This window comes from Triturus cristatus, chromosome 3_2 (assembly GCF_964204655.1).
Source record: "Triturus cristatus chromosome 3_2, aTriCri1.1, whole genome shotgun sequence".
Taxonomy (NCBI): domain Eukaryota; kingdom Metazoa; phylum Chordata; class Amphibia; order Caudata; family Salamandridae; genus Triturus; species Triturus cristatus.
Window position 1 is genome coordinate 1,062,517,635 of NC_140584.1, and position 24,997 is coordinate 1,062,542,631.

Below are 24,997 nucleotides of genomic sequence, written 5' to 3' on the forward strand. Positions count from 1 at the left end.
GAGTCAAGGTCACTAGCCAGTGACCACGTGGAACCAGGAAGGAACCAGGCGATGTCGTGAAGAGTTGCAGGTGAAGGTGAAGCTTGTCGCTGCAGCCAGGAGGACCAGGAAGCGTCGGACGACCAGGACCAGGAGGCGAGCTGTCCCACGAAGGCTCTTGCTGTCGGCGGCGTCGAAGTTGGACTAGGACTCACCAAGCCTTGGCAAGCGGAACCCACGAAGAACAAAGGACTTGCTTCTGGTGCAGACCAGGAAGGTCTGGGGTGCTTCTTTGCAGAGAAGCGGGAGCCAGTCTGGAGGAGCCAAACCAGCGCAGAAGATTTCAGGGAGCGTCGTCACAAAGGCCACTAGCCAGCGGGCAAGCAACCGGACAGACGCGGCAAGCAGGAAAATGCTGAAGGGCCCCACGCAGGACTCGTGGAGTGTGGGGGGCTGATCTTCGGTGCAGATGGTGCTTGGGGTTGGGGCTTCTCAATCCCCGGTGCACAACTTCGAGGGTACCTCAGAAGCTGCGCTGTAAGTTACTAGCCACTTTTCCCAGGTAGCCGGTCCCACGTCGCTCGTCGCCTCCACGGATCTCAGCTCTGCTGCAGATGTGGATGAGGGTCGGAGAAGTCTGGAAGTCAAGGCTCTGGTCGGGCTCTGCAGTCGGTTCCTCGTAGAACGGTCGCAAAGCAAAGGGTAGTCTCTTGATGGTGCCTGTTTGCACAGGGTAGCCACTCCTTGGCTACAAGGGAGATTCTTCAGTCTTCTTCTTTCGTCGAATGTCGAAGGTCCAGAGTTTCTGTTCAGTTTTGCAGGTTCAGGATAATCTAAAGTCTTGAGGCCCAACTCCCACTCTTATACTAATCTGGGGGGCTGGGATACCTGCTAGGTCACGCCTTATGGGTGGGACCTGGGAGGGGGTGGTTACACCCACTTCCCTTTGTCCAGTTTCGCGCCAGAGCTGGGGCTGGAGTGCCCCAGCGCCGGTTTTAACTGGACTATGCAAGGAACACCTTGTGTGCCCCAGGCATGTCTCATTCCTTTCAGCCCACCCTGCCCCAATACACTAAAGGCTGTCTGGGGAGGTGCTAGCACCTCCCCAAGCAGGAAACCTATTGTCCAGGCCTCCCTGGCTGGGATCACTCCCAGCAGCAGGAGGTCAGACTTGTGTCTGTGGCAGCAGCATCCATTTTGTGATGCTGAGGCTTTGGTTAGAGATAAACAGCAAAGTAGGATTTTAACATGTCTCTCCCTCTAGAAGGGAGGAATAATATCCTCACCGCCAGAAATGGTGTGGGGGTAGTATTCCAAAGTGTTAGACACCTTACACGACCTGTTTTGATACAGCCAAACCATAGTTACCATAACCGTTTAAGATTATAAGGCACTTTAAGAGTATATGGTAGGCTATATCATAGAACAGCTATAAGGACATGGTTCCGAAAGCTGCAGACAGGCTCAGCTCATGCTAGAGCACCATCTCACATGTTACCAAGCACTCTGCCTCCAGGATTGTTAAGGCCTGCTATAGGAGTGACTGATAGGTACACATGTGTCTATATATAAGGGCAGATATAGGCATACTATATCTAAGCAAGGGGTGATTACACGACCTTGCCCCAGCTGAGTGATCAGCCAGTTGTGTCTGATTGGAAGGCCAGACCAGGGGTGGCATAATACATGCTGCAGCCCCTGGGAGGCCTAGGGTACACCTATGCCCTGGGTACCTAGGGTACACTATACAGGGTCCAATAAGGTGATCCTTACCAATTGGGTATGTACCTAGGGTACATGGAGTCCATTTTACAGAGAGAGCAGACAGCCTGAGACCCTGAATGGCAGGATCTCAGGCCAACTAAGTCGAAAAACCAGCTAGACACTAGGCAAAAAGTTGGGGGTAACCATAGTCAGATATCCACCTTCCTACAGCCACCACAGACACAAGTCTGCCCTCCTGCTCCTGGGAGTCCTTCCAGCTTGGGAGGTGTGGACAAAGGGTTTCCTGTCAGGGGAGGTGCTTGCACCACCCCAGACAGGATTTTGTGTAGTGGGTTAGGGAGGGCTGAATAGATTGAGACATGCCTGGGGCACACAAGGTGTCCCTGTGCATATGCCAGTTCAAACCGGAGCTGGGGCTCTCCAGCCCCAGTCCTGGCGCGACACTGGACAAAGGAAAGGGGGTGTAACCACCCCCCTTCCTGGTCCCACCCAGAGGAGGGACCTAGCAGGTAATCCGGCCCCTAGATTTGGAATAAGAGTAGGAGCTGTGTCCCAAGACTTCAGATCATCCTGAAACTCGACTTAAATAAGAACTACTGGACTTCGACGTTCTGCTGTACAGAAGGCTGAAGAGAATCTCCCTTGTGGCCAAGGAGTGACCACCCTGTGAATACAGGCACCATCCAGCAACTCAACGACTGCTTTGCCGCCGCCTCCCGCCGGAGACCGAGCCCAGAGCCCGACAAGACCCAGACTCCCAGACATCTCTGAGCCAGATCCACAGTCCCTGCAAAGAAGAGACCCGTGGAGGCACCGAGAGACGTGGGACCGGCCATCTTGGAACGTCCACGACAAGCTGACTGCGCAGCACCTGAGGCATCCTCAACGCTGTGCTTTGGGCCCTGAGAAGCCCAAACACCGAGCGGCATTTGCACCAAAGACCAGCCCTCCAGCATCCACGAGATCTGCGTGGGGCCCTTTTGCTTTTTGCCACTCGACGCGTCATCCCGGTTACTGGCCCGTTGGCTAGTGGCCATCTTGGCGACGAGATCTACGAAGAACACCGCTGGTCTGGTTGCTCCAGACTGGCCCTTGCTCCTGTGAAAAGGAGCAGCTCCTCTGACCTTGCTGGTTAGAGCACCAAGCTTTCATCGATTCCTGCGTGGCTTGCATTAGCCAAGGCATGCTTGCTCCGATCAAGAAGCCGACACCGCCATCAGCTAGAGCCTTCGTGGGACAGCTCGTGAGTGACTCCTGGTCGTCGTCGATCCCTTCACTTCCACGTGGCTGCGGAGACAAGCTTCCCTTCTTCACCTGTTGGCACCCGACATCGCCTGGTTCCTTCCTGGGTCCACGCCGGTCACTGGCTAGTGACTTTGAACACTGTCCCCTCTGCTTACAGGTCGTCTACTCTTCAGATCCACCCTTGGATCCACCCGAACTCTTCCTGCTTGGCCGCCTGCAGCATCTTCATCCTCAGGCTCCATAGACCTGCACGACGAAACCCGACGCACTTTGACCCCTATGCACCCGCTTCCTGTGGGTGAGGTAACGCTGGCACTCCGGTGCTCCTGGGTAGAGAAACATCTCTAGTGTCTAGGTTTCAAGTTGTTAGGTTCTGGTCCATCCGGAAGACTCCTTTTTCTTTAACTTTGTGACTTTTACGCACCCATTGAAATCAATAGGTGCACGCGTGTAACTTTTCACACTGCATACGCATCCTGTGGGCCTCCTGGTCACTAACTACAGTTAGCTCCTTGTCGTCCCAACGATTCCCAAGGCCCTAGGCCTTCCTTCCTTTCTCTTCGTGGTTCTTATACCACTATTTTAGTATATGGTTTAGCTGGCCACCTGGCCCATCCATAATTGTGCAACTATTGTATATTTAAACACTGCCTTGTTTTAACGAATGTGCTTCTGTGCTCATAAAGAGTATAGGGGATACTTTTAAGTAAATAAATACATATATATTTTGAATATATATCTGTGTGGTGTCCTTTCATTTGGTATTCAAGGAGGTTACATATGGTAAAACAGCTGGCTTCACATGCCCTCAAGAGTTTAGCCTGCAGACTGCACTGTCCACGCTACCACTAGGATAGCTCGTCTATCAAGGTTGACTTCAACCACCACCATAAGGGTTGTTTGGCATGGTACAAGGTGATCACTAGAATTAGTGAGCAGCATATACCAGGCCAACTTCTCACAACCTCCTTCTCCATGGATTCCCTCATTACCACCCTGCAACAATGTACTTCATCTTTCAAGTGCCCGTCTCTCTCTCACCATTAATTTGTTGTATAGTACCACTCACACCAGTGTAGGAGGTCAGAGCACATTACACAGCACACATACATTATACAAAGTCAATAAATAATGTGTGTAAATCAGTCTATAGGAAATGTTACATAAGGCAGTGAGTATTAAAGCATATAGGAATCGCATGTTATCGATACTTGTAGGCAGTATATTTTAAGACTGTTTGGTCCGGAGAAGCACAAACTCAGGATTTAAAACATACCCCACTGGTTGGGATTGGCCCATGCGGTTGGGGGTTAGTATTACTACTAAGACTCTATTTCTACCCAAAGAAACCCTTTTTTGCAACATTAGGATATTGAAAGCCTGGGAAAAAAGCATAAACCTCTAACCTATACTATGCAGTTTGCAAGCAGCTCATTGATAATTCAAGGTCCCTGTGCTAAATTAGGATTATAATTTATGAATTGCAAGTAACAAAAGGATCTCTGTGACAAAAGCAGTAACCACTTGAAAAATCCACATATACAATTCTGTGATTTGAATGGTACACGTTTTTTGCAGCAGGCATATTAACCCTGTACGCTACTTTCTGATAAGTCAAAACTGCCACTACACAAAAATCCATCTCTCTCCAGCAGGAACATTCACCAGAGTTGTCTTGATATTTTATTGTTGCCTGAAAACTGCTGAACACACAGCACAACCCTAAAGCCAGGCCTGCTCCATAGGCAACCTGAAATTACGTATTTGATAGAGCTCTCAAATGAGATAATGAACGAAAAAGAGGATTGATAAAAAGGCATTTGCTAAGTCTTTAAACAAAATAATCCAATTCAACGCATTTATTTCGCACTGCCTCCTGAAATGCTAAATTCTTGAATTAAATGAAGCAGCATCCCCTTTGTCTTTGTATGTCTGGGCCTCCTGCAGCGTAGCCTGCCATACAATAAAGAGAGGTTTTCACACTGGGGTTGAATGTTTGCATTGTCCAGCATTCCATCATCAATTGTTTCTTTTGCATATGTTGCGCTAAGTGGGAAGGGTATGCCCAGACGTGGGTCCCGTGCTCACTACACCACTGGATTCAAGCTAGCCTTTCTGATGAAGTGTGATGCCCTGAAACTGGCCCCAGGATGCTTGTTTCCGTCCAGGGAGGATCTGGCTTGGCAGTTCGGGCTGGGCTGTTCCCACAAGGAACAGGGTCAAGACTGTTTTGCATATGGGTGGGTCCAAACTGGGGTGGTGTGGTGAGCAAAAGAATGATTGATTTAACCGAAATCCTTGTGACTGGCGGTGAATGTTTGCATTGTCCAGCATTCCGTCCATCAATTGTTTCTTTTCAACCATTTTTATCAGGACACCTGGGGGGAACCCTGGGTAGTAGGAAATTTGTGCCAGCCAGGTGATCCCACAACTTTCCCACACAGAAATGTGAGGAAAACGTGATTGTTTTTTAGCTAAATTAAAGCTTTGCTTGGGATTCTGCGTAAGAAAACAGGAAACGGCCATTACAAAGCAGCTGTTTCCAAGCATGCCATTACAACGGATGCTCCATTACAATGATTAACCTTTGCTAGGCATTTCTGTACTACGCATAGGCTTTTACCACGCATGCTTTTACAACAAATTTCGTTGTAAATGTATGTATGGTAAAGGCATATGTGTATTAGTAAGGGCATCTGCGTGGAAACAGCTGCATTGGTACGCAATCCACATCGCTAGAGGAAATGGAGAGACTCTTCTGCTTCCTCACAACAACGTGAAATGCCCCTGAGATGAGTTGCCTGCACGAGGAGAGAAAAAAGGCTAGGCCTGGGGCAGGGAGCTACTATTTTAGAGGTTTGGGTTAAAGAAGGGCTTGGAAGGTGGGGGAGCGAAGGGATAGTGTAAGGGCTGGGGGCCGGGGAGGGGAGCGCAAGGGTAGTGCTTTAGGGTTTATGGTGGGGCTAGGGGGTGGAGGGGTCGAGCAGGGGTAGTGTTTTAGGGTTTATAGCAGAGGAAGGGGTGGTCGCGCAGGGGTAGGTTTTTAGGGTATTAGGCAGGGAAATGGCATTTTTTTTTTGTTGTTTGTTTTTGAAAGGTTGGGGGACGGGGTTAGGGTGCGCCTGGGACCGGAATTAGTGTTTAGGGCAGGGGTCTGGAAAACCTTTTCTACGCATATGCTTTTAACATACATGCTTTTACAATGTAATTCTTTGTAAAGGATATCATGGTAAAGGCATATTCCTTGAAATAACATGCGTGGTATTGGTTTGCATTGTAATGGCATTCGCGTTGTAATGTTTGCGTGGTATAGGCATGTGTTACAACGAAATGAGATGTAACGTCATACATCCTAAGAAAACATTGGGGGCTCCACGCAAGCCAAAGAAGGGGTTAATATGAGTTCTTTGATAACAAATACCATATGTTTTGTTGAAGCCATTATGTAGCTGGAAAACTCGTTTTGATCAGTGCCCAGTACATACATTAAGATGGCTTCCCTGTTCACTTTTAATATCTTTAATTACCTACATAGACTGTACCTTACTCTTGATATAGTGTGGCAAATTGGGCCTGTTTAAGATACTAAGAAGCAGTTTCATTCTTCCTGTATGTGACATGGGAATGCTGTGTGATTCAGGAATGCTTATGACAAGCATTCAACACACACTGATAGTGGTCCTGGGATGGCCCTTCAAATGTAACTTGAAAACTGTACTTTTGGGGCACACGGAGGACAGTGTGGAGCTTTTGGATTTCCCATACATTGGTGGAGCTAGGCTTTTTATTTGCCAATGAGAACAAAGCTCTACAGTGAATAGATACCCAGGCTCCTCCTATTGAAGAATTGTTTCAAGGTATGAATCTGTTGTCAGACTAATCGTTACCTTTTATACCAGATCTGGTTGTTATCGGAGTGTGGCTCCTTTCCAAAATTCCAGCTGTCATTTAAGACTTGTATGAATTTACATCCTCTGTACGTACCAAAAATATTTTTTTGTTTACTACAAAAAAAAATCAAATCCACTGCAAAAAAACAAGCTTACAGTGATATGGTTAGCTTTGGTCATAACACTGTAACATGTTTAAGAAAACATCTGTCATTCTCTGCAAATACAGCTTTTAATGTGAAGCTATGGCTGCATAACCAAAGTTAAGAATCAAGTGAATATATTTTTAAAAAGTTAGTCTTCTAACCATACATTAACTTTATTTTTTCAGATAAAATTTACATGTACATTAACTGTAACCTCCAAAAGTGGCTAATAGTATAGCTCAGAGGCACTTTAAAATTTTCCATTGAAAAGGCATATCTTTGGTTTTCAAATACTTTGCTGCCATCTCACAACTCTTTGCATTTGATGTGTGGAAGAGATTTGTTACACGTTATAGATGCATTAAGGACACCTCAAACTGAAATGAACCTTGTTAGCCAACATTAAATTCATTTTCACTGACTTTAAGATTTTTCTTTTTAAGCTCAAGCTATAAATGCATCTGGTCCAGTGTCCATCCCATATCCACTTTTCCAGTCAAATTCTGATGACCTATTTGTTGAAGGTTTGCCAGAAGGAATTCCTTTCAGAAGACCATCTACCTATGGAATACCGCGTCTCGAAAGAATTCTACTAGCAAAGGAGAGGATACGGTTTGTGATTAAAAAGTAAGGACTGGTCAAACACACGCCCTGCATGATTTAATCAAACGTTGAGTAATTCCACATTGTATATTTGATGAGCCGAAGATTTTAGTATGATCATGATGTTTGTTACATCTATAGCCTGAATGTGTCTTGTAATCCTAGGATCATGTAAAATTGTAAATAGCTGTTTGATGGTTACTCCTTAAAAGAACTTTACTTGGAGCCAGGATGAATCTGGAACGTTTTCTTATGCAATGCTATGTCATCAGCTCTATGTTGCCCTATATGTTTTTCCCTGAGACTACACTGGAAGTGCTATAAGCTCTTCAGTGCCCGCAAGATTTCTCTAGTTTCCTATGTGTAGAGGACTTTTCAGAGCGTCTCTGTTTCCGCATGTTGTTATTTGGGTGTTATGGAACCCATCGGAGTCTTGAGCATAAAGCCGTCTACTAAATGATCCTTAATACCTGTGGTGTAGGGAAGGAACATGATTAAATACCTGTTAAATGTTTACTCAGATGCAGCCTATGGCTGTTAAAGTGAGAACAGCTTTTAAGGCCTTTCTGAAGGGAGAAAACAGTCTATACCTTCTACATTAAAAAATACATTAAGAAGAAACCTTGCAAATACATTCTTTCTCTTAAAGAGAAGTTTAGAATGAAGTCTAGGTAGCAGGTACTCTTCTCTTCAGGTGTTTCAGGAGAATAAATCAAAACAGGAGTTCTTACTCTTTTTCTACAGAGGAACTTGTTCAGGCCTTCCCGCTATATCATCCCCTTTTGCAGTGCAAAAGCCTGTGCTCTCTCGTGGTTACATCAGCTGAATCTCAAAGACTTCTTTTTTGGTCTCCATTGATATATCATTCACTTTTCATTAATTAATCCTCCTTCTGAAGGACACTATGTGCTTTGAGGATTTTCGTTTTTTTATTGAGAGTATCCTTACCCACTGGTATGAAGCACTGAGTGAATATAAATAAAGGTTTTTCAAACTATGCTGTATAAATCATTAGATGAAATTGGGCACATGCATCTTTATGGATTTACTTTTAAATTGTAAGCAAAGCAAGTTTGAATGGATTTAAGTGCACTCTGGTATAGGGCCCTGTCTTCTGGTCTTGATACGCTTCATACATGGTCCTGAGAGCAAGTTGCCTTCGCAGACATGGTCTAATAAAACTGTATATCAGAGATGTGAGAAAGTGCCATCTTTCTTGCATGGTATGCCCCCACTTTTTGCTGAATGTACTTCGATTGAGTGTACCCTGGGTTCCTGCCAATCAGGTGCCCAGAGCCTATGTTCCTTCCTTAAACCACACAAACTCCAAATTGGCAAACCCTAGCCACATGTCAGCCCCTAGTAAATGGTACCCTAGGTACCCAGGGCCTTGTGACCAGGGAAGGCCTCTAAGGGCTGCAGCACTCATTGTGCCGCCCTCAGAGGCCCTGTACCCTTACACACACACACTGCCCTTGCAGGCTGAGTGTCTGGGTGCAGGACAAAACAAAGAGTCGACATGGCACACATCACTGTGTACCATGCCCATCACCTACACTGCCAAGGCATATGTCAGCCACCCCTCTAGCTGGGTGCATTACACCTATGGTGTGGGCACAGGAGCAGGAGCCCTGTGCCCCTACAGTACCCTGGTCCATTCCTGGACACTGTAAGTGCAGTGCTGTCATTTAAGAATACATGGTGCTGAGAGCTTGTCAAACACGAGCTCCACAGCACCATATTGGCAACACTGAAGCCTGGGAAGTTTGGTATCAAACTTCTCAGCACATTGAACCCACCCTGATGCCAGTGTAGGATTTAATGTACTAAGCACCCCAGAGGGCATCTTAGAAGATGCCCCCTTACAGCTAACTTGCAATCCACGTCTGCTCTGAGGCTGCCCAGGCTGCCACACAGCAGACACGTTGCTGGACCCCTGGGTGGGAGAGCCCCTGCTCTCCCGGGCCTGCAACAATGCACATCCTGGGTGAGGTGAGAAATCTCCTCCCCCAGGATGAGCAAAGGGAAGCTTCAAAGGCATGCCGCCAGTTGGAGTTTCCCCAGGCCACTGCAACCCCCCACTCTGGCGGGAAGCTTGGCCGGAAACCCCATACAAGGACAGGGGATGTGCCAGCCTGCCCACCCCACACCTCAGGTGGGGGAGGCGAGGTGAAGCACATCTCCGGGCTCTCGCCATCTTGAATATGGGAGGCCCTACCCTATCAGGATTAGGCTACTGCCCCCCTCCCACAGGAGAGAGGCAGGATAGGGGGTGTACCCACCCCAGGACAAGGACCCATTGGTCCCTGGCCTTCACCTACCTGTAACGCCCCTAAATCTAGTATTTAGGGGCCCCCTGAACCTTCCTTCCTCAGATTCCAGATAGAAAAACGACAAGAAGAGCAAGAAGAACAAAGACCTGCCCTGCAGCTGCTAAAAAGAGAAGAAGACACCAACTGCTTTGGCCCCAGCCCTACCGGCCTGTCGACTCTCGAACCTGCACCAGCGCGGCATCCCACGTGGCCAGCAACCTCACCAACCCCGGAGGACCTGGCTACCTTTTAGCTCTAAGCCCCTGGGACTCCCACGAGTAGAGGCTCTACTCAAGAAACCTACTTGCTATCCCTGGCACCAGCCCGGGACCGCGGACCCAACACACTCTGCACCAGCCAAGCCTGGCCAGTGCCGGAGTGGACAAAGACCCAGAGGACGACCCCACGGCGACTGTGACCCAGAGTCCGGCACCCAAGGACCCCCCTCGACATCCCGGAAGAAGCCTGCAGCCTCAGAACCAAGTGCCACCCCAGCCGCGATCAACCAGAGGGTAAGATTCCCGACGTCAAAAGGCACCCCTGCACCCGGCGCCCTGCGACCCCCTGTGCCCAATCCCGGGGTACCCACCTAACCTACAACTACCCAACTTACCTCTCGAAGTGGTGGTGGCACCTGAAACATCTTCGTCCCCGAGCCTGCAGCCTCTTTCCAAACCGGAACATTCCCATTGATTTCCATTGAGCGCCCTAGGGCTCAAAAGCACCCTGCACCCAGCCGCCCGAGTGGCCCTGGCAGTGCCCTCTCTACACTAACCTACTTCCCCACTTTCCCTGAGTAAGTGACCAGGAGCCCAGCTCCCACAGCCGCGTGGCTTGCCAGACAGCAGCCACCAACCAAGGCCCCCCTATCCCTCATAGGATAACATTGGGCCCAACTCTCTCTGCACCCGGCCGTCCTGAAACCGCTGAGGGTGAACCAACTGTACCTACCTGACACTGGGGGACCCCTGAGTCCATGCCCGGAATTTCAACACTGCCAGTCGAGTACTTACCCTTAAACCGCTAACTTCATTTTCCTCATAGGGTAACATTGACTGGCTTTTTCTTCAAAAATCTTCTAAGTGTGAACTTTTCAAAACTGCAAAAATTCACCAAAAATCAGCCAAGTGACAAAAACGAATTTACTCACCTGCTCCTGGGTGAGCTCCCAGTGCTGGATCTTGGTGCCCAGCCCTGACTCTGAAAAGTGTTCACAACTATACTTACTTCTAACTCATTTTTCTCCCATAGGAAACCATTGTCTGCTTTTCTGTGAAATTTCTTCTAAGTGTCTACTTTTGCAAATTTGAAATATTCTTTTAAAATCGTACCATTTCTGCAAACGAAATTACTTACCTGCTTTTGATAAGGACCCCAGTCCTGGGTCTAGGCACCCAGTCCTGGATTACTAAAGTAACGATAAAGTACTCTACCTGCAATTTGAATTTCTTGCCATAGAGATCCATTGAATGTTTTCTGTGAAATATTTTCTAAGTGCTAACTTTTGAAATAGCTAAATATTATTTAAAAATCATTACAGTTATTAAGTCGACTTTCATCACTTGATTCTGAATACTGACCCCAGGCTGGTTCTAGGATCCAGACCTGGAATTCCAAAAGTAATCTGAAAAGTAATTTATTACAAATAACCTGAATTTACCATTGAGCTCAATGCATTGTTATGTTTAGGAAATAGGATTGTTTATTGCAACCAACTGTGACTGTTTACACAAATTTATTGCTTGAAACAAAAGTATTTATATTCAACCTCTCATTCTGAGAAAGTATATTTTTACCCCCTTTGTGGTTCTAAAAATAAAACAAGCATATATTTTATATATACAAATCATTGGCCTAGAGTTCAGTTATTGAGTGTGTGAAACCATTTGCTGACTGAGTGTGTACAATAAATGCTTTACACTGTCCTCTGGTACTGCCTTACTGCTCGACCAAGCTACCACTTTTGAGAGTAAGGTCATACCTAACTTTGACCTCTATCAGCCTCTGGGGGACTGTGGACTCTGTACACCCTGTACCTATTAGGGAACAGTATATACAGAGCCACTTTCTCACATTGGTGGATCAGCGGTGGGATACAAACTTGCATTTGTTGGACTACTTGGTTACCATCTGATCACACGACAGAACTCTTAAAAATTGCCTTTAGAATTCTGATTGGTTTTTCCAAAATTACTAAAAGTCTTGCTAGGGCCTTGCTTAAGTCCCATTAGAATTTTAGAAAAATAAAAGTCACTATAGTCAGGGTAGAGGGTTAGAACTGTCAGGTTAGAATGTCTCAAACAAACCCAGCTATTAGTGATAATAATAACATGGACCTGGTGGAGGAGCTCGACCTCACACCTTACTTACACTTGTCTTTCAAGGAATTGAGGTCCTTATGTAAACTCAAAAATTTACAAATGGTTCAGCATCCAACCAAACAAGGGCTCCAGGAGCTCCTGGCTGAGTATGCTAAAGACCACCCATCTGAACATGGTGATGGCCAGTCAGATGGGGAAAGGGAATCAGGGGAGGAGGACAGCAACCTCCCCATACTATTCCCTAGGGAGGAGATGGCACCCATACCCTCCAACTCAAGACATAGCATCTGGGCACCTAGAGACCACACAGGTGGCTCTGGTCCCAGAGACAACACTGAGGGACCCCCCAGTGAAGAGGACAGCCTTGTGAGGCTGGCCAAAAGAATAGATCTAGAGTCCAGGCTCCTGGCTCTAGAAAAGGAAAGGAGAGAGATGGGTTTAGCACCCATCAATGGTGGCAGCAATAATAAAAACAAGGATAGGGAGGAAACTTCTGAACTTAAAATCCCCAAAGGGATTGTCCCTAAATTTGAGGAAGGTGATGATATCACCAAATGGTTCACAGCCTTTGAGAGGGCTTGTGATATCAGGAAAGTAAAGAAACCTCTCTGGGGGGCACTCCTGTGGGAACTGTTCTCTGGTAACTGCAGGGACAGGCTTCTGACTCTCTCTGGGCCAGAAGCAGGATCCTATGACCTCATGAAGAAAGCTCTGATTGAGGGATTTGGATTCACCACTGAGGAGTATAGAATTAGATTCAGGGGGGCTCACAAAACCCAGACCCAGTCCTGGATTGATTTTGTAGATTTCTCAGTGAAGACACTGGATGGTTGGTTAGCTGGACATGGTGTGCAGGATTTTACTGGATTGTACAATTTATTCATGAAGGAACATATTTTGAGTAACTGCACAAATGAAAAGTTGCATCAGCATTTGGTAGACCTAGGTCTAATTTCTCCCCAAGAATTGGGAAAGAAGGCAGACCACTGGGTCAAGACTAGGGTGACCAAGACAACCACTGGGGGTGACCAAAAGAAGGTGGTCACAAAACCTCCCCAGGGGAAAGGTGGTGAGAATCCCCAAGATAAAAAGTCTGAGTCTTCCAAAGGGCCCCAAAAACCTGTTCAGGTGGGTGGGACCCAAACTACTCCCTATGTGCCCCAACCATATAGGGGGAAGAACTTTGATCCCTTAAAGGCCTGGTGTAATACCTGTAAGAAGCAGGGACACCTAACTGTATCTTGCCCCCAAAACAAAGCCCCTAAGGCACCCAGTACAGCCACTCCTGGGGCAGCAAGTATACAAATGGGATCAGAAGTGTACCCTGAGCAAATCTGGGAACACACTGAAGCAAGTTTAGTCTCCTTGGGAGAAGTGGAGTTTGCCACTGTGGCTGTGTGGCCCCCCAACTTAAAGAAATACTTACAGTACCCCTGGGTAAATGGAACTAGGGTAGAAGCTCTGAGGGATACAGGTGCCAGTGTCACTATGGTGAAAGACACACTGGTTTCCCCTGAGCAATACTTGATTGGGAAGTCTTACCCAGTCACCAACGCTGACAGTGTCACCACTAGTCATCCCATGGCCATGGTAACATTAGGCTGGGGGGGGGTTACTGGCCTGAAACAGGTAGTGGTCTCTCCAAAGTTGCCAGCTGCATGCCTGCTTGGAAATGATCTGGAAACCTCAGCCTGGGCTGAAGTTGAGTTAAAGGCCCATGCAGGGCATCCCTGAATTGGTGTGTGTGCAAACCAGAGCACAGAGCAAGAGGAAGGGTGAAAAAGTAGGTTTGGAGCCTGGAATAATGGCCCAACCAACCAAGAGGAAGGGCAAGGAGACTGGGGGACCAGCTTCTGTACAGCCAAACACTCAGAACCCCTCTCCCCCTGGAGAGGATGTAGATACCCCTGAGGGAACTGAGTCCATGGAGCTTGACCCTTACCAGGTTGAACTCTTGGGCCCAGGGGGACCCTCTAGGGAAGAGCTGTGCCAGGGCCAGCGAGACTGTCCCACTCTTGAAAGCCTGAGACAACAAGCTGCTTCAGAAGCCAGGGGAGATGTCAGTGGTACCCACAGAGCTTATTGGGAAGAGGGATTACTGTATGCTGAGGCAAGAGACCCCACTCCTGGAGCCACCAGGAGGGTGGTAGTGCCACAGAAGTACAGGGAGTTCCTCCTAACTTTGGCTCATGACATCCCCCTAGCTGGACATCTGGGGCAATCCAAAACTTGGGAAAGGTTAGTGAGTCACTTTTACTGGCCCCAGATGCACCAAAAGGTGAAGGAGTTTATCAGCTCCTGTGTTACCTGTCAGGCCAGTGGCAAGACAGGTGGCCACCCAAAGGCCCCCCTCATTCCACTACCAGTGGTGGGGGTCCCCTTTGAAAGGGTAGGTGTGGACATTGTGGGTCCACTTGAACCTCCCACAGCCTCAGGGAACAAATTCATTCTAGTAGTAGTGGATCATGCTACTAGGTACCCTGAAGCAATTCCACTTAGGACTACTACAGCTCCTGCAGTAGCCAAGGCCCTCCTGGGTGTCTTCACCAGGGTGGGTTTTCCTAAGGAGGTGGTTTCAGACAGAGGTTCCAACTTCATGTCTGCTTACCTAACACACATGTGGAAAGAGTGTGGAGTGCAGTACAAGTTTACTACACCCTACCACCCACAAACCAATGGCCTCGTTGAGAGGTTCAACAAGACATTGAAAGGTATGATCATGGGACTCCCTGAGAAACTCAAAAGGAGGTGGGATGTCCTGTTACCATGCTTGCTTTTCGCTTACAGGGAAGTGCCACAGAAGGGAGTAGGTTTCTCACCCTTTGAACTTCTGTTTGGTCATCCTGTAAGGGGACCACTATGTCTTGTAAAAGAGGGCTGGGAGAGGCCTCTTCAGGAACCCAAACAAGACATAGTGGACTATGTGCTTGGCCTAAGGTCCAGAATGGCTGAGTATATAGAAAAGGCATCCAAGAACCTTGAGGCCAGCCAGGAGCTCCAGAAGCACTGGTATGACCAAAAAGCTGCACTGGTTGAATTTCAACCAGGGCAACAGGTGTGGGTTTTGGAGCCAGTGGCACCAAGGGCTCTCCAAGACAAATGGAGTGGCCCTTACCCTATCCTAGAGAGAAAGAGTGAGGTCACCTATCTAGTTGACCTGGGCACTAGCAGGACACCCAAAAGGGTCATCCATGTGAACCGCCTTAAACTCTACAATGATAGGGCTGACATCACCATGCTGATGGTGACTGATGAAGAACAGGAAGCAGAGAGTGAGCCACTCCCTGACCTCCTATCCTACAGCCCAAAAGATGGGTCAGTAGATGGTGTGATTTTCTCAGACACCCTCTCTGCCCAACAGCAGACTGACTGCAAGCAAGTCTTGCAACAATATGCTAGCCTCTTTTCCCTGACCCCTGGTCTGACAAGCTGGTGTACCCATGATGTGGACACTGGTGACAGTGCACCTGTCAAGAACAAAATCTATCGACAGTCAGATCAAGTCAAGGAAAGCATCAAAGCTGAGGTCAGCAAGATGCTGGAGTTAGGGGTCATTGAGCCTTCAGAGAGCCCCTGGGCTAGCCCAGTGGTTCTGGTCCCCAAACCTCATCAACAGGGTGAAAAGAGAGAGATGAGGTTCTGTGTGGACTATAGAGGGCTCAACTCTGTCACCAAGACAGATGCTCACCCTATCCCAAGAGCAGATGAACTGATAGACAAATTGGGGGCTGCCAAATTTCTCAGTACCTTTGACTTAACTGCAGGGTACTGGCAGATTGGCATGGCCCCAGGAGCAAAAGAAAAGACAGCATTCTCCACCCCTGATGGGCATTATCAGTTTACTGTGATGCCCTTTGGGTTAAAGAATGCCCCTGCCACCTTCCAGAGGTTGGTGAACCATGTCCTGGCTGGGTTGGAGTCCTTTAGTGCAGCTTATCTTGATGATATTGCTGTCTTTAGCTCCACCTGGCAGGATCACCTGATCCACCTTGGGAAGGTTTTAGAGGCTCTGCAGAGTGCAGGTCTCACTATCAAGGCATCCAAATGCCAGATAGGGCAGGGCACTGTGGTGTACTTGGGCCACCTTGTAGGTGGAGGCCAGGTACAGCCCTTACAACCCAAAATCCAGGCCATCATGGACTGGATAGCTCCAACAACCCAGACCCAAGTCAGGGCATTCCTTGGCTTGACTGGGTACCACAGGAGGTTTGTGAAGGGGTATGGGTCCATTGTGACCCCCCTCACAGAACTCACCTCCAAGAAAATGCCCAAGAAAGTTAACTGGACAGTTAGTTGTCAAAAGGCTTTTGACACCCTAAAAGAAGCAATGTGCTCAGCACCAATTCTAAAAGCTCCAGATTATGCCAAGCAGTTCATAGTGCAGACTGATGCCTCTGAGCTAGGGATAGGAGCGGTCCTATCCCAGACCAATGATGAAGGCCAAGACCAACCTGTTGCTTTTATAAGCAGAAGACTACTCCCTAGAGAGCAGCGTTGGAGTGCCATTGAGAGGGAGGCCTTTGCTGTGGTTTGGTCCCTGAAGAAGCTGAGGCCATACTTGTTTGGCACTCACTTCCTAGTTCAAACTGACCACAGACCTCTCAGATGGCTAATGCAGATGAAAGGGGAAAATCCAAAACTACTGAGGTGGTCCATCTCCCTACAGGGAATGGACTTTGAAGTGGAACACAGACCAGGGACTGCCCATGCCAATGCAGATGGACTTTCCAGGTTCTTCCACTTAGACAATGAAGACTCCATAGGACAAGGTTAGTCTCATCACCTTTCGTTTTGGGGGGGGGGTTGTGTGAGAAAGTGCCATCTTTCTTGCATGGTATGCCCCCACTTTTTGCTAAATTGCTGAATGTACTTCGATTGAGTGTACCCTGGGTTCCTGCCAATCAGGTGCCCAGGGCCTATGTTCCTTCCTTAAACCACACAAAGTCCAAATTGGCAAACCCTAGCCACATGTCAGCCCCTAGTAAATGGTACCCTAGGTACCCAGGGCCTTGTGACCAGGGAAGGCCTCTAAGGGCTGCAGCACTCATTGTGCCACCCTCAGAGGCCCTGTACCCTTACACACACACACTGCCCTTGCAGGCTGAGTGTCTGGGTGCAGGACAAAACAAAGAGTCGACATGGCACACATCACTGTGTACCATGCCCATCACCTACACTGCCAAGGCATATGTCAGCCACCCCTCTAGCTGGGTGCATTACGCCTATGGTGTGGGCACAGGAGCAGGAGCCCTGTGCCCCTACAGTACCCGGGTCCATTCCTGGGCACTGTAAGTGCAGTGCTGTCATTTAAGAATACATGGTGCTGAGAGCTTGTCAAACACGAGCTCCACAGCACCATATTGGCAACACTGAAGCCTGGGAAGTTTGGTATCAAACTTCTCAGCACATTGAACCCACCCTGATGCCAGTGTAGGATTTAATGTACTAAGCACCCCAGAGGGCATCTTAGAAGATGCCCCCTTACAGCTAACTTGCAATCCACGTCTGCTCTGAGGCTGCCCAGGCTGCCACACAGCAGACACGTTGCTGGACCCCTGGGTGGGAGAGCCCCTGCTCTCCCGGGCCTGCAACAATGCACATCCTGGGTGAGGTGAGAAATCTCCTCCCCCAGGATGAGCAAAGGGAAGCTTCAAAGGCATGCCGCCAGTTGGAGTTTCCCCAGGCCACTGCAACCCCCCACTCTGGCGGGAAGCTTGGCCGGAAACCCCATACAAGGACAGGGGATGTGCCAGCCTGCCCACCCCACCCCTCAGGTGGGGGAGGCGAGGTGAAGCACATCTCCGGGCTCTCGCCATCTTGAAGATGGGAGGCCCTACCCTATCAGGATTAGGCTACTGCCCCCCTCCCACCGGAGAGAGGCAGGATAGGGGGTGTACCCACCCCAGGACAAGGACCCATTGGTCCCTGGCCTTCACCTACCTGTAACGCCCCTAAATCTAGTATTTAGGGGCCCCCTGAACCTTCCTTCCTCAGATTCCAGATAGAAAAACGACAAGAAGAGCAAGAAGAACAAAGACCTGCCCTGCAGCTGCTAAAAAGAGAAGAAGACACCAACTGCTTTGGCCCCAGCCCTACCGGCCTGTCGACTCTCGAACCTGCACCAGCGCGGCATCCCACGTGGCCAGCAACCTCACCAACCCCGGAGGACCTGGCTACCTTTTAGCTCTAAGCCCCTGGGACTCCCACGAGTAGAGGCTCTACTCAAGAAACCTACTTGCTATCCCTGGCACCAGCCCGGGACCGCGGACCCAACACACTCTGCACCAGCCAAGCCTGGCCAGTGCCGGAGTGGACAAAGACCCAGAGGACGACCCCACGGCGACTGTGACCCAGAGTCCGGCACCCAAGGACCCCCCTCGACATCCCGGAAGAAGCCTGCAGCCTCAGAACCAAGTGCCACCCCAGCCGCGATCAACCAGAGGGTAAGATTCCCGACGTCAAAAGGCACCCCTGCACCCGGCGCCCTGCGACCCCCTGTGCCCAATCCCGGGGTACCCACCTAACCTACAACTACCCAACTTACCTCTCGAAGTGGTGGTGGCACCTGAAACATCCTCGTCCCCGAGCCTGCAGCCTCTTTCCAAACCGGAACATTCCCATTGATTTCCATTGAGCGCCCTAGGGCTCAAAAGCACCCTGCACCCAGCCGCCCGAGTGGCCCTGGCAGTGCCCTCTCTACACTAACCTACTTCCCCACTTGCCCTGAGTAAGTGACCAGGAGCCCAGCTCCCACAGCCGCGTGGCTTGCCAGACAGCAGCCACCAACCAAGGCCCCCCTATCCCTCATAGGATAACATTGGGCCCAACTCTCTCTGCACCCGGCCGTCCTGAAACCGCTGAGGGTGAACCAACTGTACCTACCTGACACTGGGGGACCCCTGAGTCCATGCCCGGAATTTCAACACTACCAGTCGAGTACTTACCCTTAAACCGCTAACTTCATTTTCCTCATAGGGTAACATTGACTGGCTTTTTCTTCAAAAATCTTCTAAGTGTGAACTTTTCAAAACTGCAAAAATTCACCAAAAATCAGCCAAGTGACAAAAACGAATTTACTCACCTGCTCCTGGGTGAGCTCCCAGTGCTGGATCTTGGTGCCCAGCCCTGACTCTGAAAAGTGTTCACAACTATACTTACTTCTAACTCATTTTTCTCCCATAGGAAACCATTGTCTGCTTTTCTGTGAAATTTCTTCTAAGTGTCTACTTTTGCAAATTTGAAATATTCTTTTAAAATCGTACCATTTCTGCAAACGAAATTACTTACCTGCTTTTGATAAGGACCCCAGTCCTGGGTCTAGGCACCCAGTCCTGGATTACTAAAGTAACGATAAAGTACTCTACCTGCAATTTGAATTTCTTGCCATAGAGATCCATTGAATGTTTTCTGTGAAATATTTTCTAAGTGCTAACTTTTGAAATAGCTAAATATTATTTAAAAATCATTACAGTTATTAAGTCGACTTTTATCACTTGATTCTGAATACTGACCCCAGGCTGGTTCTAGGATCCAGACCTGGAATTCCAAAAGTAATCTGAAAAGTAATTTATTACAAATAACCTGAATTTACCATTGAGCTCAATGCATTGTTATGTTTAGGAAATAGGATTGTTTATTGCAACCAACTGTGACTGTTTACACAAATTTATTGCTTGAAACAAAAGTATTTATATTCAACCTCTCATTCTGAGAAAGTATATTTTTACCCCCTTTGTGGTTCTAAAAATAAAACAAGCATATATTTTATATATACAAATCATTGGCCTAGAGTTCAGTTATTGAGTGTGTGAAACCATTTGCTGACTGAGTGTGTACAATAAATGCTTTACACTGTCCTCTGGTACTGCCTTACTGCTCGACCAAGCTACCACTTTTGAGAGTAAGGTCATACCTAACTTTGACCTCTATCAGCCTCTGGGGGACTGTGGACTCTGTACACCCTGTACCTATTAGGGAACAGTATATACAGAGCCACTTTCTCACAAGAGAGTCTCAGATAAGCACAGCAGCCTGTTAAATCCATTATTCAATTGCTGTCAACCTTGGGTCTCATTCTGAACATCAAGAAATCCAATCATTATCTTTCAATTGATATCTTCTTTCTGGATTCCATGATGTCCACACTTCAAGGGTTGACCTATCCTTCCTCAGAAATAGGGTACACACTTTTTTTTTTAGCTTTTTCAACTACACCTCAGACTGTAAATATCAGAAAACTCCGAATTTAAAGTTGCTGTCTTCCTGCATGCTATTACTTGCACAGTGCTTTTTTTTTTTGAGGCAAGTTCACGTGAAATGGAACGTACAGTGGCATCAAGTTGATGGTGATTGAGAAGTTTTCGTCACGGTCACCCTGCTTCTATGAAAATCAATTAATTGGTAGCTGAGCAGCAGCAACTTAAAAAAAATGTTTTAGTCCAAACTCTATCTGTCCACTAAACTCTTTGTTGTGCCATATGTCATAAATTTTTTGTAGAAATCAATTGTAGGCCTTGCACGCCAGCATCTTCCGATCCCCATTAGCAGACAGCTTCTACATCCTGTTGGAGTAGTCAAGGCCTAACTCTCACAGGTGAAAAGTTCTCGGGTGAAGATTTGTACTAACAGTAGGACATCTATGTACTGTTGGCCGCTGTGTACTCTAAACTTCAGTATAGGCATATGTCAAGCATGTTCAAACCATTGACAACGTCTGCACCGGGTACTAAACTATCAATCATGAATTGGAGATTGACAAGCAAAAACCTATCCCTGTTATTTGAGTGCTGGGGAGCCCACAGTAGCATCTTTTCACGACTTATCCGAACAAATGGCATGTTTACTAGCAGATGGAGATGCCCAGAATGTTAGCGGGTAATCTTTTCAACCAGCTGGTTCAGCACTTTTCTTTGTTTCCTCCAATTCCATTGAACTCCAGTGAATTATGCTGCATGAAGAGAGACATCTTGCTTAATGATTCTTATAATGCCATCACGCTGCCCTAGGAGTTCCCCAGGGTTCTTCCCTAAGCCTCCTTTGCCAGACTAGTAAAACGTTATGGTTTTGCCCTTGTGTCATACGCAGACGATACACAGATTATCGTCTCGGTGAGCAGTCCATCCAGCCAGACAGCCACTACCTTACACGACTGTATGAGCCATATACCTAATTGAATGACAGACAATTGTCTGAAGCTAAACTCATCCAAGACAAAGTGCTGAGGAACAACCCCCTCATTTTGGATGGATAGCTGGTGGCCGGTCCAACTTGGTTCCTTACCTAAACCAGTGCTCAAAGCCAAAAAGTTGGGAGTTCTCTTTGACACCAAGCTGTCCTTTGAAGGACTAATCAACCCGGTCACCTCGGCTTGATTCTTTATCTTGAAAATGTTGAGGAAAATCATTCCTGCATTCCTATGAACCTGAGGAAAACGGTTGATTTTGGTGCTGATATCCTCAAGACTGGACCATTGTAACGCCCTCCTTTTCAGTGCTCCTAAGCGTAGCATTAAGAAAATACAGACTGCTCAGAATGCAGCAGCAAGAGTACTGCTAGGTAGTTCTAAATTTGACTGTCTCCACAGCTTCATTCCATCTTTACTGGCTACCAGTAGCCAAGAGGATCCAACTTAAATCACTCTGCATTGCCTCTAAATCACTCAACAACTTGGGGCCAATGCAATTAGGGACATTTTTTAAGCCATCTCCACCTGTCAGATCTGCCGAACATGGAAACATAGTTGTTCCTAGAGTCAGCAGGGCTAGGTGAGGTGGTAATAGTTTCACGACCACACAACTAGGTTGTAGAATTCTTTTGTCAACCACGCCAAAAAACATTTAGGAAGGGCCTTTAAACCTGGTTGTTTAAGACATAACTCCACAACCCACTCTTGATCTGTATGTATTCAAGGCAGCACCTAGACACCTAAGGGTATTTTTCGTGCTTTATAAATTCTTCATCATCATCAATCCTAATCTCTTCTGAGACTTCATCTGGTATTCTTGTGTGGTATTTGCTCAAAATCTGAATCTAGCAGGTTGAAAAATGGGTTTAGCTGTAGCAAAGATCCCACTGATCTATAAGATGGTGCCCTACAATACTGTGCAGAACTGCAAATGCTGAATGCCACATGAAGACAAACACTAAAAATTTTGTAATGTGCACATTAGGTTTAATGTGAGCCTCACTAGCTTTAGGGCAAATGTTAAAGCTCTCCCTATGTGTACAGAAACCGCTTTATATTCATGTGTAGGACAATCCTTTAGCTCTCTGCAGCCTTTCAATAAGTCCTTCTCTTGTTTCATGCTAGTGGGAGCAAAAATTGTAACCCTATTAGAAAATGCAATACATAGATTTCCATAATTGTATCCATTTTTTACTTCAGTGTGGTGAAAGCTTTGATCCTGTTGCTGTCCATGAAACATGGGGTATATGTTCCAGCCAACTGTGTATTCAGGTGTGGTTTGTTTGTCCAGGTTCGGGAGGGGTACAGACAGTTCTGACCATGCACAGCTGGCAATTGAACTGGTGATAATTGACCTGGTGTCCAAGAATACATTTGTTTGAGCTGGAGCTCTGTGTTAAGATAAATCATGTGAATTTTCTGTTACAACAATTGACACTCAGAAGAATAGATATGTAAAGGGCACATGAGGAACCCCCTCCCCCAAAATTTTAGCCTCTCAGCGGCTACGGGAGAGGCTTTCCCCTCCGTCAATGCCAGGGTTCTCTTCAAGCACAACAGGATTTACAGCTTTTTGTGGCAGAGATTATTGCTCTCAGACTAGGACAGCAAGAACGTGTGGTTCTCTTCCAGGGGATCCTCATCAATAGTCATAAGTACTGAATATTCCCGCCCATGTGCGGGGACCCAATAGCATAGAAAATGAAAGCAATTGTACAAAAAAACTGGCACCGTGCCTTTAAGGCAGCCATGACCTCTAGCTTCCCATCATGGCTCAGGGGTGACAGGTCAGTTGTTCTTTCCGGCTCCTTCAGTCAGGACCCTGTAATTCACAGCTCTGTCTTTTTTGACTTTTTTGTCAAATAATTCTCAATTTATTGTGTATTTTTTTACCTTTCACTCAACGTCTTTTTGACTTTAGGTTAAAATCTTTTTATTTGCATTTTGTAAACAAAGGCCAACAGTGTGATACACATGTTCTCCAACGCAAGTCAGGTTAACCAACAATTAAATGCGGATAGTGGAGGGAGCCAGCAATTTCACAGGTACAAATGGCCGAGAAAGAAAACGTATTCTACCCTCCCACCCCACCTCCCACCCGACCCTTGTCCACCAACTAAAAGTCCAATACGAGACTGGCTTACTTCTCCTCTTTCAGAGGGGGGGCTGATGGACGCAGCAAGCGAATGTATCTCGGGCAGGTGAGCTCCCTAAACTCAGAGCCCAGTAGGGCAAGAAATGGCTGCCAGAGATCTACAAAAGTGGAACCCTTCCCAGCTAATGTAAGAGTCATCTTTTCGGTCCCCAGGATCTGCCACAGACGCTGCAGCCAGCCAGTTAATGTGGGGATGCGAGTGGTCTGCCAGTGGAGCAGGATGTTTTGCGTGGCCGAACCCAAAGCAACTGCCATCTGTTGGCCCCACTGTGATCGAAGCGGGTATGTGAGAGGGTTCAGGACACCCAGTAGGATATAGCTTGGAAAACGTGGGAGCGGAGTATCGAAGTGTTTGTCTATTTCTCATCCAGGGGATACTCATCAAAGTCATAATCTATGAATAATCCCCGCCCATGTGCGGGATCCCGGAGCATATAGAAAATACATATATATACATATATTACTCACTTGCAAAACCGAATATGCTATTTATGTCCTAATGTGCCCTTGTGACCTAAAATATATAGGCAGCACCAAACTTCAGGTCCACAAAAGAGTTTTACAACATCTTCGAGCTATAACTCACCAAGACAACACATATCCTGTAGCTCGGCATTTTAAAGAATTTCATCAATCAGACAGTAAACATTTGAGCTACTATGTGATTGATGCTATACCCCCTAGCAGACGTGGCGGTGATAGGGACCACAAACTGAGACAACTGGAGACCAGGTATATTATCCAGCTGGATACCAAGTCACCAGGGGGCCTGAATGCCACAGAAGATCTTTACACATGTCTTTAATGATGATTTTGGTGACTACACATAGCACACTTTGCACAATAAATATTCTCTTAGTGTCTGACCGCATTGTCATCTATGGTGCTACGATATAGGTATAGTGATTTTGAAAACATGCATTAAGGTTCAAACTAATTTAGGAATTATGTAAGGAAAGGCATATCAGGAATGTAAAGATTTTATGTATTTATTTATTTTTTCATATTTGACTATTTATTATTATGATATATATATTTATTGTCAAATGGAACATTGTTTACAATATGCTGTTTTGCACATATTTATACATATTTTATCTTTGCTAAACATTTGCACTTCCCTTCGCCTTATCCTTTAAACACAAACTCCCTAAGAGACTTCGTCTCTTGTTTGCACCAGGCACTTTACCAATATCTATAGATACTGTAATTCTCTACGATTTTAAATCTATTTTCAGGAAATTTTTCCATGTTGCTGCTATAAACTTGTCCCTGATTATCACACAAGATAGGAGGTTTTTTATCTCCGTCCTCCCATGATTCCACCCATTCAAACAGATAATTTTGGATTTCTGTTTTACCAGTCCAATGATGTACCTTTGTATTCCCCCTTCTTTGCACTTTGCGCACTTTTTCCCAACTCCCTATATTATTCAG

General features: G+C 47.1%; 1 protein-coding gene across 7 annotated transcripts in view; it reads left to right on the forward strand.

Moving 5' to 3' along the window:
* Positions 1-24,997, forward strand: part of GTF2I (general transcription factor IIi) — a 1,662,009-nt gene that overhangs the window by 516,598 nt on the left and 1,120,414 nt on the right. For all 7 annotated transcript variants that reach the window (XM_085649796.1, XM_085649797.1, XM_085649793.1 and 4 more), the window contains one exon: positions 7,429-7,612. In XM_085649796.1, the coding sequence (XP_085505922.1) occupies positions 7,429-7,612 (184 nt within the window). The remainder of the gene's footprint in view (positions 1-7,428; positions 7,613-24,997) is intronic.